The following is a 14,476-nucleotide window of genomic DNA, read 5'->3' as shown; positions in this document are numbered from 1 at the left end:
AGATTGGAGGCTATAGATAATTGTAGGTATTGTATCAAAAGAGTAAATATGATAAAAGTTATTAATGTAATTTTTTTAACTTTATCAACAATGGAAAATTTTAGTTTCGTGAATGAAATTAGAAAACGGTAATATATATATATATATATATATATATATATATATATATAGCTTAAAATAGGTATCGTCTGTGCTAGTTTTTTAAAGGAATTAATATTAATTAAAAAAAAACAAAAAACAAACAAACAGCTTGTTAGCTCTTAACTCAAGAAATTGCATTGCTTTGTACCGAGAAAGAAAAAAAGGAGTTGCATTGCTGTTAATTTGTTTATAGGCTAATCAACCACAAGCCCAGCCTTGATTGATTTAGTCCACCAGGCCCAATAGACAATGGGTATATTTTTAGCCTATTTTACTTGCTTATTTAATTTGTAACTCAATGCAGATTCATCATTAAATATTAAGTGAGTATTGGGTATATTGGTAGCTTATTTTTATTTCACAAGTAATTTTAAAATATATATTTTTAATATTTTATTATATTATTATAAAATAATTATCAATTCTCTCTGACCTTATTTGTAAAATCTAAAAATTTCACTGAAAGTATACCAAATAATTTCCTTTAAGTTAATTAAATTTTAAATAAATTATTTACTAAAATAATAAAAATAATAATTCTTTAAAATAATAATTTTAGAAAATAATTATGAATGAGATTTACAAAATTTTGGTTATACCATGAGGTTCCAACTGAACTTATTATTTTATTTATTCATATTAAAAATAAGATCATTTAAGTTTTATTATTAGATGAATGGATTAAGTAACAGTAATATCATAAAATAATTGACAAAATCTTTCATTAACGATTTTATAAATATATTTGAGTGAATATGACATTTTTATCATTTAATATTTAAAAAAACTTAAATTATACTATTAAAAATAATAAATAATACTTCCTAAAACGAAAATCGATTTATAGTATTTTTAAAAGAAAATAAATTTGCTATATTTTTCTAAAACTAAATTCTCTCATATCTAATTTATTTTCTTTGAAGATAAAAATGTATCTTAGCAAAATTCTTTTTCCACCCAACCATTTCGTGGGTGTGCATATTAAGCATATAGTAAAATATTCAACTTTTGAAAAAATATTTTTAAACTAATTTTTGACTTAAGAAAATACTTTTCTCTTAAAAACACCTTATTTAAGAATATTTTTATCCAAAAAGTACTACTTATGAATAATACTAGAAATGTATAAAATATTTTTACAAGTAGATTTGGGAAGAAAATAAAAAAATATTTTTCTTAAAATACATAGAAAAATATATTGTGACAAAGGGTTAAATATATTTCTGAGATTTTATATTAATTTTTATATTATAAAAAGTTTAAAATGCATTAATATTGTGTGAATAAAAAAATTGGAATTAATTAAAAATCAAAGATCAAAAGGGAGAACTAGTGAAGCAGAGCCCAGGGGCCCAAAACGGAAGACATAAAATAAATAAATAAAATGCCTCATTGGCCATTTGTTGCTAAAGAGTGACGACGAAGATCTCTCTCCTATATTTCTACAGTCTGTATATTTCGCGGCCACCACCAACCACCGAAGAAAATGACTTCGAACGCGGCGGTGCCGTTCTGGCGTGCAGCGGGGATGACATATATCACCTACTCCAACATATGCGCCAACCTCGTCAGAAACTGCTTGAAGGAACCTTATAAGACTGAAGCCCTTTCTCGTGAGAAAGTCCATTTCTCCATCTCCAAGTGGACTGATGGAACGCCTGAAAAGCCCAGTACGTCTTTCTCTTTTTCTCCTTTTTCATAATCTGATCTGGGTTTTCATTTTTTTATATAATTTCCTAGTTATTCTTCGATGATTAGTTCCTTCTAATTGGGATTAATTTTATATATGATCCGTTATGCTGGAGTTGATTCATGGTTTGGTTGTGAATCTTTTTTTGATATTGGACATACGATAGACTGATTGTTAGTTTTTATAGCAAAAGGGAGAAAAGAAAAGAATCGGGGAGAAAAAAGAAGGCACAAAATTGAAATTAAAATGAAACTAAAAAAATCTTTGAAATTTTTGGGGCCCTTGTTCGATTCTTTTTTACTCAGTATGTTTTAGAAACTTGCTTCAATGTAATGCAATAATTGATTAAAAATAAATAGTTTAGGGTTTGACATTGTGGCGTCCAAATTCTTTGTTTGTTGTGGGGTTTGACCTAAAATTCCTTCAGCATATTGCTTATATCTCGCGTGCTGGGGACGGGGTTTGCTCTATGTTGCTTTATTTTTTTGAAGTACATGTGTTGGATATGGGGATATCAGATATGATTACTTACATCCTCAAAATACATGAAAACTTAATTATGTATGTCAGATATATACTTTATCCAACACACAGTTGAGCTTGCTTGAGTAAAGTAACGTAGAGTTTCACCTGACTTAGCCAGCTGAAACAAGTTGCTCAGACCGAATTAGAGCCTCCTTTGAATCGTTGTTTGATCTGATCAAATATTTGTCTCTCTAGCTTAGTAGTTCAGCACTTTGGTCTACTCTATGACACGTAACACAACCTTACTCTCCTTGACATTGTCTTATTTGGTGGAGTGAATAGATATGATATGGTGAAATTGTAGTAATTTTAGTTTGGTGCGTGGGATATTCAACTTGATACCAGATAAGTGATATCACGGTTAAGGTGATCTAGATAGCTTAAATCTTTAATGAACACGTACTGATTCGGAAGTTTATTTGGAAGTTGGCATGAAACCATTGTCATTTTGCAGTTCCTGCAAATTATCTTTATTGTTTTTTGGAAGTTGGCATGAACCCATTGTCATTTTGCAGTTCCTGCAAATTATCTTTATTGTTTTCCTACCATGTTGCTACTGTCTTTATTCCTTTCAAGGTATGCAGACGAAGTTGCATTTCTTATTTTCTGTAGATTTCTAGGTATCTATGCAGCATCATGTAACTCCTTTATTTGTTGTTTGGATTGTATGATTTGCTCAGTCTCTGTATATGTCCTTTTGCCCATTCTGTTACTTTTCTTTTCAAGATATTATTGATCCTGGTAATTGCAAGAAACACTTTGCGATTTGGTCAAATTCCATTAATTCGTTTAGTAATAGCTACACTTACTCTGTTTGATCAGTGTGAGCATAGACTCGACATTCCTCCCGGACCAAGGGAGTAATTGTAGGTATAGCAACATCCCTATGATAAAAACATTGAACCGTTATTATGTTGCTTATCCAACTATCGTCATCGGCCATGTGATAGTTCTTGTAGTTTTGCTCAATTTTCAATCTGTCTTCACTACTTAATGCCCGTCCTACTCTGGTTCTTTTAATCCCCTTCCAAAATGAAATTTTCCGATATGGTCTTTAACAAGTATTATACTGATATACGTATCGTTGCTTTGATATCAGCTATCCGCTCAGATTCACCTGAAGAATGAGTTGCGTGGTTGGTCATTGAAGTCAGCAATTGGGAAGGACTCGAGGAGTTTAATTTTTGTTATTTTTGCAATTCTTGTACTATACCTGTGAACAGATTTCAGGGTTTGAGATGCTGCTGCATTTTCATAATAATCTCTACTTTGCAAATAATAGACTGAGGTTTCATTGGACTGCTATCTCAAATGTTTCTTTCAGGTTTTTTTTGTTAAAGGTGAAAAAGAAAAGGTTCTCTCGTCGGTTTTGTGATTGTGCCTAAAATTTTCTTGTGTGGTGTGACTTCAGATCCGTTTGCATGTAAAATGGGTTTTTGTATTGGGGTTGTAAAAAACATGCATGCATTATTTTCTTTGCATTACCAACAATCTTCCATTAATGCAAAGTGATTCTGAGATTTTTGAAAACACGAGAGAAAATAGAGTTTTATTTTAGATGAAATACGTGAGAAGAGTAATACCAATCTGAGTTCCATTTTCCATTTTCATGTTGCTTTTCTCGAGAAATCACAGTAAGATCAATTTTTTAAAATGAAAAAGACAAAAAAGATAGCACCTGTTTATACTATTAGCAGAAGAGTAAAATAGTAAAAATACAAAAAAAAAAAAAAACTATAATAATATCTTCACTAAATCCTCAGCAATCAAACATGCATTATTTTCTTTGCATTACCAACAGAAGTTACTTTGGATTATCATTAAGATCGTGTTGAAGGAACTACTGACTGTTCCAACAACTGAAATTCAAGGGTCAGCCCCAAAATGCGGCCGTGTAGAGTTCAAAAGGACCCCTTTTAGCATCCACAAAAAATTAGGAGAAGAAAACAAATTTCACAAGGATTAAATTCTCAACATTGTGACTACAATATACAAGCAAGAATTGTTCTTTCATTGTAATGCACAAAGGAAAGATGAATTCAACTTCAATATGATGTCCAATTATTCAAAATAAAGAGTATAAAGAGAATCATTATCAAGCACAAAAACAGGTTACTGGATTCTGCATATACAAGTTCATTTATGTTGTCAATACAGAATGCGATGCCACAAACATGGTTTATAATTTGAGACTGTTTTCGGTATTTTCATGTCCGGTTCCAGGGTGATGTAATGAGCATATTCTACAATGGCCCATAAAATTAATAGAGAAGTAAATATCGGAAACTTAACTTAAAGCGTATGAAGATGCCTTATCAATTTCTATCTCGGGATGAATTCAAACTCTCAAGAACAGGAGATGATTATTTGTTTTGTTTTCCCATTCCCTTTTTTCTCAAAAATCTATGTTGATAGAATTCTTGAAATGACAGGCGGTCAACTGCAACCATGCAAAAATCCAAGTTGATTTAAGAGAAAATACCTTCAGGGGTCAGGAATGTATGAAGTTAATGCTTAATAGTAATGCTAGACCTGGATTCACAGAAAGGAGTCTTGAACACATGTCGACACAGTCGGGATGTAATCGAGGAAGAATGAGCTTAGAAAACGGAAGGCATGTGGACGACTTAATATTCTGCAGCAGCTGAGGTCAATAGAATTTTTAGGAAACATTAAAAACATTAACGCAAGTCGAAGAATTTGTTAGGTCAAAACTCTTACCTGGACATTAGTTCTACCTCGGAAAGGCGGGTGACCATTAAGAAGCTCGAAAAGAATTGCACCAAGGCTCCACATGTCAACCTGTGGCTAAGCCCTAAATTTCAGTATGTTCCTTTTTCACAATTTTTGGAAACAGAGAATAAGAGAAATAGATAGGGAAAAGTGTTCATCAAAGAAGAAAAGATGTCATTACCTTCTCATCGTAACTTTGAAATTGTAGAACTTCTGGCGCCATATACAAAGGAGACCCGCATACCGTCTGAGCATAATTGCCTGGATCTAGACTTCTACCTCCAATATAAAAGTGGGGAAGCAATTAAAGAGGAAAACAAAAGAAAAAAAAATTCCACTAAACCTTCTGTAACAATTTTGTTAGGGATCATTCTTCTCAGTTTTGCGGCACAAGTACTAGAGCCAAAATACTATCCAAACTTACCCCATCCGGTAAGCCCCCTAAAATAATATTTACCTTGAAAGACCAAAATCCGCTATCTTCAGCACCAAATCATCCTTGGAGCCCGAAAGTAGAATGTTCTACTCCAACAAAAGCACCATGGTTAACTGAATTAAAGGAACTATTAATCTGAAAACTTTACTCTGAAATCACATGTCATATGGCAAACGTAGATGCAAACCATGACTTGCATTTATTGATGAATTACAAAAAGTTAAAACTGAGTTCTAAACTTCTAGTATTCTTTGGGGTTGTGAATAAACCAACATATCAAGTTCCTTCAACCTTAAAGTCAATTCTGGCACCAAATTAGGGTCACTTATTATATGAGGTTTCCCTGGCTAACTCCATAGGTTTACCTCATAACATCCTATGGGGATTTAAGGATATGTTGGCTTAATTGTTCTTTACTTTGTCAGTAACCAGCCACAGCATGCTATCCTAGGAAAAGAAGGAAGCTCTCACTACTTGCAGAGAAAAAAACCAAGAGGACAGGAATGGCCAACTGCAATGTAGGCGGTGCAACAAGAGAGACAGAGTGCCATGCAATCATAATACGATAAAAGCTCTTGCTTGCAAAATCAGGGTGCATCCCAGAAAACTTATAATGCAAGGTTTCAAATGCAAAATGGCAAGGTACAGCAACGATGATAAAGATAATGCTTTCCATACCTCTGGTTTCAGGTCTCTGTGAACGATATGGTGGGACTGCAATACTTCCAAACCGGCTCCTGCAAAGGAAACGAATGGCTTCTCCTGATATAATGTTTAAATGAAGAAACCTTGCTATGACAGATAAAAATAAAAATAAAAATAGCTACCTAGTTGCTGCATGAATCTCCTAGCTAATTGCTCTTGAACTCTTCCACAACGTCGAATGTAAGAGGCTAGGTTTCCTCCAGCACAGAACTCAAGGACCAGGAACAAACAACTTTCAGACTGAAAATTAAAGAAAAATCAGCCCATTTTTATGTGGAAATTAGAGTAGAAAAAACATATATACAATGTATTCTAAATAATTAGGACTTGATATTTGACTTTAACGTATTATCTATTAAGCAAGTTATAACATCAAATCCCAACACAAACCAATTGGTGGAGAAGCATTGCCAGAAACTAGAATAAGGGTCTTATTAAATATTACCGGCATTACTTATGAGCTTTTTCATTTGTTTAGAGCTAGGATTACCATGGTTATACAATTTTTTTAAATAATTATAACAAATGTTTAAAAATTAAAAGGATTGAAATTGACTAATAAATTGCCCAGTCCCCAGTAATCGCTACAAAACAACCAAATTTTCAAGTTGACAAAGAGAAATCGAATCAGTTAATCCATCAAACCGTGGGATTAAAGAGAATATATCAAATGGGTATTCCAGAAATGACCGGAAAATCATAAACAACCAACTGTTGGAATCGAAAAACGAGAAGAAAGAAAAGAGGGAAAGGCAAAAAAAGGAACAAACCTGTAAAACGTGAAGAAGACGAATGATGTTAGGGTGATTAACAGAAGAGAGAAAATTAAGCTCGCAATCCAAACAGTTGGCGAGGTGTTTGTTGAGCTTGGAAAGGAAAACTTGCTTCACTGCCACTTCTTCACCGCTTGATTTCGTCTCAGCTTTCCAAACGATGGAAACAGAACTTTCACGTAGCTTTGATTTTAGCAAATAGTCTCCGATCGTGAAGGGTTCCAACAGATAGCGCATGGCAGCCATGCCTTGGGGCTCCATTAGCTTTCTTTCATGTTGTTGCTGCTGTCTATAGTTGTTGCTAGACCTTTCTCGTTGGGTACTTGGCTTGTTCTTGTCTATTAATTGTACATCCAACACCAAACTTCTATCCTCTGATTGATGTAATAGTGGTTTATGGGTTAATTTTTAATTGGAACGCCAAATCCTGAGTGAGCTCCACTGGTTTCCCATCATTGTTTTTTACTATAAATTGAGTTTGAATAAAATTCGGTTTGATTTAAAAAATTAAATAAAATTTTTAAATTTTTAATTAAATAGTTTAAGTTAATTTAAATTATTCGAATCAACTCAAATAAGAAAAAGTAAATTTTTGGTTTAACTCAATATGAATTATATGATTCGAGTTATCCAAAATTCAATAAAAATATTAAAATTACGTCGTTTTGATAAATATTTATTTTTCTAAAATTAAAATAAAAAAAACAAAACTATGTTTTTTAATAAATATTTACTCATTAAGTTAAAAGATAGTTAAATAATATTATACTTCGCCTACTAATTAAATAATCGGTCCATGTAAAAGCAACATTAAATAGTATAAATAATAAGATCTGTTAACTCGACTCGACTTGAATCGAAATTTTTTACTTGATTTGATTCAATTTAAAAAAAAATTAAATTGAATTCGATTGCTAAAATAAGATTTGTCAACTTAACTAACTCGAACTTTTTTTAATCAATTCGACTCGACTTGATCGAATACTCATTCCTAGCAAAATGGAAGAGAGTTATAAAATCCAAATTTTCTATAATTAGTTTAAAATTTAAAATTTATTATATATTTTAAATTCAAATATTATAATTATGTTTATTTTATTATTTAATTATAAAATTACAAAAATAAGTATCTAATTAGACACATTTATTTTTTTATCAGCATCCGCTAATTTTCGTATAACATTAAGTTTAACTTTAATTCTAAAAAAAATTAAAACATTTAAACATTTTATAATTCAATTCCAATTTTTAAAACTTATACAAAATATATCTATTTGTCAAAATGATGTAAACTTTGAAGTGACGTGTTACAAAACCAATTATTTCAACTTTTAATAGAAATTGTTATTACAAAATATTAAAACTTCTTCGATATCTAAAAAGAATGTATAGTGTCAATTAAGATCTAACATTATCATATCATTTTCAATGGAAACGGGATGTAATAAACTAATAACTTTGATTTTATTATTGGACTATAAAATTGTTACAACTTATCCAAATTTTAAAGAGAGTATATTGTATAAAGGTGAGCAAAATTTCACTTTATTTTAAAAAATTTAAATTTTGAGTTAATCAAATCGAGTTATGCAAGTCAACTGGGATAAATAATTTGAGTTTCGAGTTCAAATCAAGTTGAATTTTACATTTCGAATAATTTGAATAATAAATTTGTGTAAATTCCTTTTTGGTCCCTGTTAATTTTAAAAATAAACAAATTGGCCCTCTTTCAACAAAAATTGCAAAAAAAAATCAAAATAATTTTGAAAATTTAGAATATTTATAAAAATCTACCATTAGTGTTATCGTTTGTGAATTGTTTAATCAGTCAATGAAAATTGATACATATTTTTTTTCTGAATTATTAAATTCATATAAATAATATAATATTATGTGAGCAATTAAATAAAATAAAAATATAATATAATTAATAAAAAAAGTAAATAACATTTTAGACGTTTTGAAAGTACAAAATTATATTCACAGCTTTATGAAATTATAAAATCATAATAAAATATATATTGATAAGTCAAGCAACTAATTTAACATTTTAAGAAAATATATGTAGAAAATGTGTTATTATCTCAAATATATTTATTAAACAAAATTTATTTTAAAATAAATAATTTTTTTTTATTTTAAACATTAAAAAATATCCTATCCAAAAAAAAAAAGGGAAAAGAAATTGTAGATAGATAAATACCGGTTTTCTTTCTTCTCTTACACACTGCATTTACGTCTCCAGCAGCTGCACCACAACTACAGAGAAGAGAGTAAAGGGGAAAAAAAGCGTCGTCGTTTTTGCTTCTTCTTCTACTTCGCTCTCTCTCTTTCTCCGAAGTTCTTCTTTCGTTCTTTCATTTATTCAGGTAAACCTTCTATTTTGCTTTTATTTTTCTTCAAAATCTGCAGATCTGTGTATTTGATGCTTGAGTTTGATGTTTTGGTTATGATGCAACTGAGATCTACAGTTCTAGTAGCTTCTAAAGCGTTTCGGAGTGTTAGATTTAACTCGATCTGCTCCTATTGTAGCTGGATCTTTACTTAGCTCGATCCACTTCATTACATTTGCTATTTCTTTATAGATCTAACGAGAATTGATTGTTTCTCTTTGTTTTGAACTTGATCTTCGACCAACTTGTCTTGATTAATGCTTTCATTGTGTAGATTCGATACTTTTCAAAGTTTTTGTTTTAAGAGCTTTAAGAGCTCTAATCTCGATCTTTATTTCTAATTGATTCAATTTGTTGTTCATCGAATTATACGGTAGCTTGATTAGATTCTCACAAATAAATGTTGCCTACGATTTTAACTACTACAGTTGTTTGCGCTGTTTCATAGACAGCTAGGATATTGGGCTGTTCTATTTTCTGTATTTGAAGAAATTAATGTTGACCAAGTGTTTCTGCTCTTTACTTCTTCTTTTTCCATTTAGAGAAACTAGAAATTGATTTGTCAAATGTCTTTAATTCAACTTGTCTAGATTAGTTGAAGGGCACATAATACGCGTTGACAAGTGTTTTTTGCTGCACTCACTACCTCGATTCTTGTTTGCAGTATTGTAAAAGATGGCCGACGGTGAGGATATTCAACCCCTCGTCTGTGATAATGGAACTGGAATGGTGAAGGTTAGTTAATGTTTAGACTAAAGCAAACCTAACTCCTAGCCTTTAGGCTTAGACGAAAAAAAAATTCGTTTTAAGTGCGCCTAGCGCAGGCTTCTACATTCAAAGCTTGTAACCGGATCAGCTCATTTCTATTATATAATCTATATATATATATATATATGATAGTTAAATATATAATATTATAATTTAACTACAATTCTCAAACATGGACTATAAAACTGGTATGAAGAATACCAAAAAATACTAAATATTAAATGAAAACTATATTTTAAAAAATAGTAGTATTGGTGGATTTGAGTAAAATTTAAGATCATATTTTGGACTAAGCCTAGCTTGTGCACATAGGAATTATGATGATATCATACACAAACCTGGCCCTTTCTATGAACACCTCTAACCCTGAGTTATAAATCTCGGTTATTGCTTATTTCTTTCTGAAAAGTATACTATGGTTAAGCTAATTTTGTCTGTAATGCAGGCCGGTTTTGCTGGTGATGATGCTCCAAGGGCAGTTTTTCCCAGTATTGTTGGTCGTCCCCGGCACACTGGTGTTATGGTTGGGATGGGTCAGAAGGATGCCTATGTAGGAGATGAAGCACAATCTAAAAGAGGTATCCTTACTTTGAAATATCCTATTGAGCATGGTATTGTGAGCAACTGGGATGATATGGAAAAGATCTGGCATCATACATTCTACAATGAACTCCGTGTTGCTCCTGAGGAGCACCCTGTGCTTCTCACGGAGGCACCTCTCAACCCCAAGGCCAATAGAGAAAAGATGACTCAGATCATGTTTGAGACCTTCAATGTCCCTGCTATGTATGTTGCCATCCAGGCTGTCCTCTCTTTGTATGCCAGTGGTCGTACAACAGGTTTGTGAGACTCGAAACTTCTACGAGCTTTTCTCATTTTAATGGTATTTTGGAATCATGTTGACACTGGATTCTCTCTCTATTGGGATAGGTATTGTGCTGGATTCCGGTGATGGTGTTTCTCACACCGTGCCAATCTATGAAGGATATGCCCTTCCACATGCCATCCTCCGTCTTGACCTTGCAGGTCGTGATCTAACCGATGCCTTGATGAAGATTCTTACCGAGAGAGGTTACATGTTCACCACCACTGCTGAACGGGAAATTGTCCGTGACATGAAGGAGAAGCTTGCTTATGTTGCCCTGGACTATGAGCAGGAACTGGAGACTGCGAAGAGCAGCTCATCTGTTGAGAAGAACTATGAGTTGCCTGACGGACAAGTCATTACTATTGAGCTGAGAGATTCCGCTGTTCGGAAGTCCTCTTCCAGCCATCTTTCATTGGGATGGAAGCTGCTGGAATCCATGAAACTACCTACAACTCTATCATGAAGTGTGATGTGGATATCAGGAAGGATCTCTACGGTAACATTGTGCTCAGTGGGGGTTCAACCATGTTCCCTGGTATTGCAGACCGCATGAGCAAGGAGATCACTGCACTTGCTCCAAGCAGCATGAAGATTAAGGTCGTTGCGCCACCAGAGAGAAAGTACAGTGTCTGGATTGGAGGATCTATCTTGGCATCACTCAGCACCTTCCAGCAGGTAAATATTTTGTATTTTTGGCTTTACTTCTTTCGTGTGATGGTTGTCTGACACTGACGTGCTTGCTTTACAGATGTGGATTTCCAAGGGTGAGTATGATGAATCCGGTCCATCCATTGTCCACAGGAAGTGCTTCTAAGTTTTGTAATTGCTTTTGATGGTGATCTACATTTTGCATTTAGTTGGCTTTTTTTGTGTGCGGTGTCAAGTGAACTCCAAAGTCTGGTTTATGTGGGGGGAGTTGGGGATCATTGTAGGATGGTGTACTTGATATTGACGTATTATTATTTTAGCTTTTCACCGTATCACCACCATTAAGATGATGGGTCCTATTGAGATGGCGGTGGGCGGACAATTGGTGCTTAATTCCTTCCTTACAATCCATCTTTGAACCATGTTGCTTAAAAGGATGTTTGGAGCTGGAGAGTGGATTGTGGTGCTTTTTTATTTTATTTTATTTTATTATTTAATATTCAAGGGTTTTGAGAACATTAATGTTAATAGCTATTATTGTACGAGATTTTTTTTTGAAAAATTAGTGTCAGTTTGCGGTCAAACTTCTATGGAACTTATATTTAATACCTGGTTTTGGAATATTGTGTATCCTTTTATGCTTTGAGTTCATCGGGTATAAACCTGTTTAATTGTGTGGAATGGATAGCTCCCTTGATAATTCCACCATTTTTGTGTGGAAAGGATAGCTCTGAATCAAATCTCATTTTCAAATTCAGTGCTATAGTCACTATCTTCATCAAATTTTCATCAGATTCACCGCGAACGGAACCTCAAATGCGAGTCCGCATTAAATATACTGACACTATTAAATTTAGTCCCAATTTAATATTAATTCTAAAAAAAAGTTAATTTAGTCCTATTTTTGAAAAGTTATATAAAATATATCCATTTATCAAAATGCAATTAACTCTGAAGTATTACAAAAGTAATTATTTCAATCTTGTTTAAGGCAAATTGTAACTGCAAAATGTTAAAACATGTCAAGATCTAAAAAGAAAGTATATTGTCAATTAGAAACATAGAAAAAAAATTCATATAATTTTCAATGAAAATAGAATCCTACTAATTTCATTATAATGAAAAGAAAAACCAGATGCAATAAACTAATAACTTCAATCTTATTAATGCAATTTCTGACTACAAAATGTTGAAATTTATCCAAGCTCCAAAGAGAAAGCACATTCATAACTAGAATCTAACATGAAAAATAACAAAATATCATAAAATTTTCAATGAAAACAAAAATCTTAATAATCTCATTACAAACGAAAAGAAACAAGACGTAATAAACTATTTACTTCAAGATACAATCAATTGCCATTTAAGCCGGATTGTTGTGTTTACTAGGCAGCTTGGCATAGCGGTGGTTCTCCACTCGGAGTTGTGGGTGGTTCTTGCTGGTTTGGATAAAGTTTATCGACAGTTGATAGTCGAGAGCAACAACAATGAGGTGTCGAACCGATGGTCGGCATGATTGCTCATCGGTTCGGAGGATTACGGTCTTTGCTACAACTACCGGAGGTTGAACTTGTAACACCCCCTAACCCTAAGCCGTCACCGGAATAGGGCTACGAGACATTACCAAAAATTCATAATGTCTATACCGTGTACAAAATGCTGTCTTTGGTACATCGCTCTTTTTTACCTTTAACTGGTAATATCCCGACCTCAAATCAATTTTTGAAAACACAGAAGCTCCCTTTAGTTGATCAAATAAATCATCAATGCGAGGTAACGGGTATTTATTCTTGACTGTTACCTTATTCAACTGTTGATAATCAATACATAACTGCATCAAACCATCTTTCTTTTTAACGAATAACACTGGGGCTCCTGTCGTATAAACCCTCGGTCCAATAAGTCTTGCAACTGTACCTTCAACTCCTTCAACTCAGTAGGTGACATTCGATATGGAGGGATTGACACTGGATCTGTACCCGGGTATACTTCAATTGCAAATTCAACTTCCCGATCAGGAGGTAATCCAGACAATTCTCCAGAAACACATCAGGAAATTCACATACAGTCCGAATTTTACTGCACTAACTCTCAACTGAATCGGAGTTAATAACATATGCTAAGAAAGCAGCACATCCTTGGTAAAGAAGCTTACTAGCTTTAATTGCTGAAATAACATGAATAGTCCCACTAGTCCGAATACCATTTACTTCAATCTGATCACCACTTTCATTTTGAACAGTGAATTTCTTTTTATAACAGTCCAAAATTACTTCATGTTCTGCTAGCCAATCCATGCCCAGTATAATATCAAAATCGCTAAATGGCATTATCAACAGATTAACAGAAAAAATGTTATCCTGAATCATTAACGGACATCTTCGACATATTTGATTCACTAACACAGTTTGCCCCAATGGACTAGACACTTCTATCATTACTCTAGACAGTTCAGGTTTTAAGTTTCCCGTCTCAACTAGTTTTGTATTGACATAGGAATATGATGATCCTGGATCTATTAAAGCATATACAGGTTCTGAATATAATGAGAATATACATGTTACCACATCATGAGCATCTCCCTCTTCTCGAGTTCTTACAACATATGCTCGGGCCAGAGCTCTTACTTCAGATTTTTGGGTAGCATTTTCACTAGTTCTTCTAGTACCTCCTCTAGCAACTGGACCACTTCGGCCTGATCCTCGACCTCTGTAAGCAGATTCAGATCTTAGTGATACCATTGATGTTGTCTTACCAATCTTTAGACAATCCTTAACAAAATGATCAGTGGATCCA

The 14,476-nt window shown here is 33.0% G+C and overlaps 2 protein-coding genes and 1 pseudogene across 3 annotated transcripts; 2 read left to right on the top strand and 1 right to left on the bottom strand.

Annotated features, from left to right (window-relative positions):
* Window positions 1-1,510: 1,510 nt before the first annotated feature.
* LOC108479958 (ATP synthase subunit epsilon, mitochondrial-like) lies at window positions 1,511-3,661 on the top strand. Its single transcript, XM_017782834.2, has 2 exons — window positions 1,511-1,811; window positions 3,456-3,661. Exons 1-2 carry the CDS (start codon window positions 1,628-1,630, stop codon window positions 3,482-3,484), a joined length of 213 nt encoding a protein of 70 aa, XP_017638323.1. The 5' UTR covers window positions 1,511-1,627; the 3' UTR covers window positions 3,485-3,661.
* Window positions 3,662-4,448: 787 nt separating this feature from the next.
* LOC108479957 (serine/threonine-protein kinase ATG1t) lies at window positions 4,449-7,458 on the bottom strand. Its single transcript, XM_017782833.2, has 8 exons — window positions 7,001-7,458; window positions 6,353-6,470; window positions 6,204-6,262; window positions 5,547-5,611; window positions 5,271-5,364; window positions 5,078-5,158; window positions 4,889-5,000; window positions 4,449-4,796 (listed from the first exon to the last, which is right to left on the bottom strand). Exons 1-8 carry the CDS (start codon window positions 7,262-7,264, stop codon window positions 4,720-4,722), a joined length of 870 nt encoding a protein of 289 aa, XP_017638322.1. The 5' UTR covers window positions 7,265-7,458; the 3' UTR covers window positions 4,449-4,719.
* A 1,718-nt stretch (window positions 7,459-9,176) lies between these two features.
* LOC108479209 (actin-7-like) lies at window positions 9,177-12,301 on the top strand (annotated as a pseudogene). Its single transcript, XR_008274355.1, has 5 exons — window positions 9,177-9,372; window positions 10,061-10,131; window positions 10,610-11,003; window positions 11,095-11,707; window positions 11,781-12,301. The product of XR_008274355.1 is annotated as an actin-7-like (transcript).
* Window positions 12,302-14,476: the final 2,175 nt, after the last annotated feature.

This window comes from Gossypium arboreum, chromosome 11, assembly GCF_025698485.1.
Source record: "Gossypium arboreum isolate Shixiya-1 chromosome 11, ASM2569848v2, whole genome shotgun sequence".
NCBI lineage: Eukaryota > Viridiplantae > Streptophyta > Magnoliopsida > Malvales > Malvaceae > Gossypium > Gossypium arboreum.
This window is presented reverse-complemented; position numbering and strand designations above follow the sequence as displayed.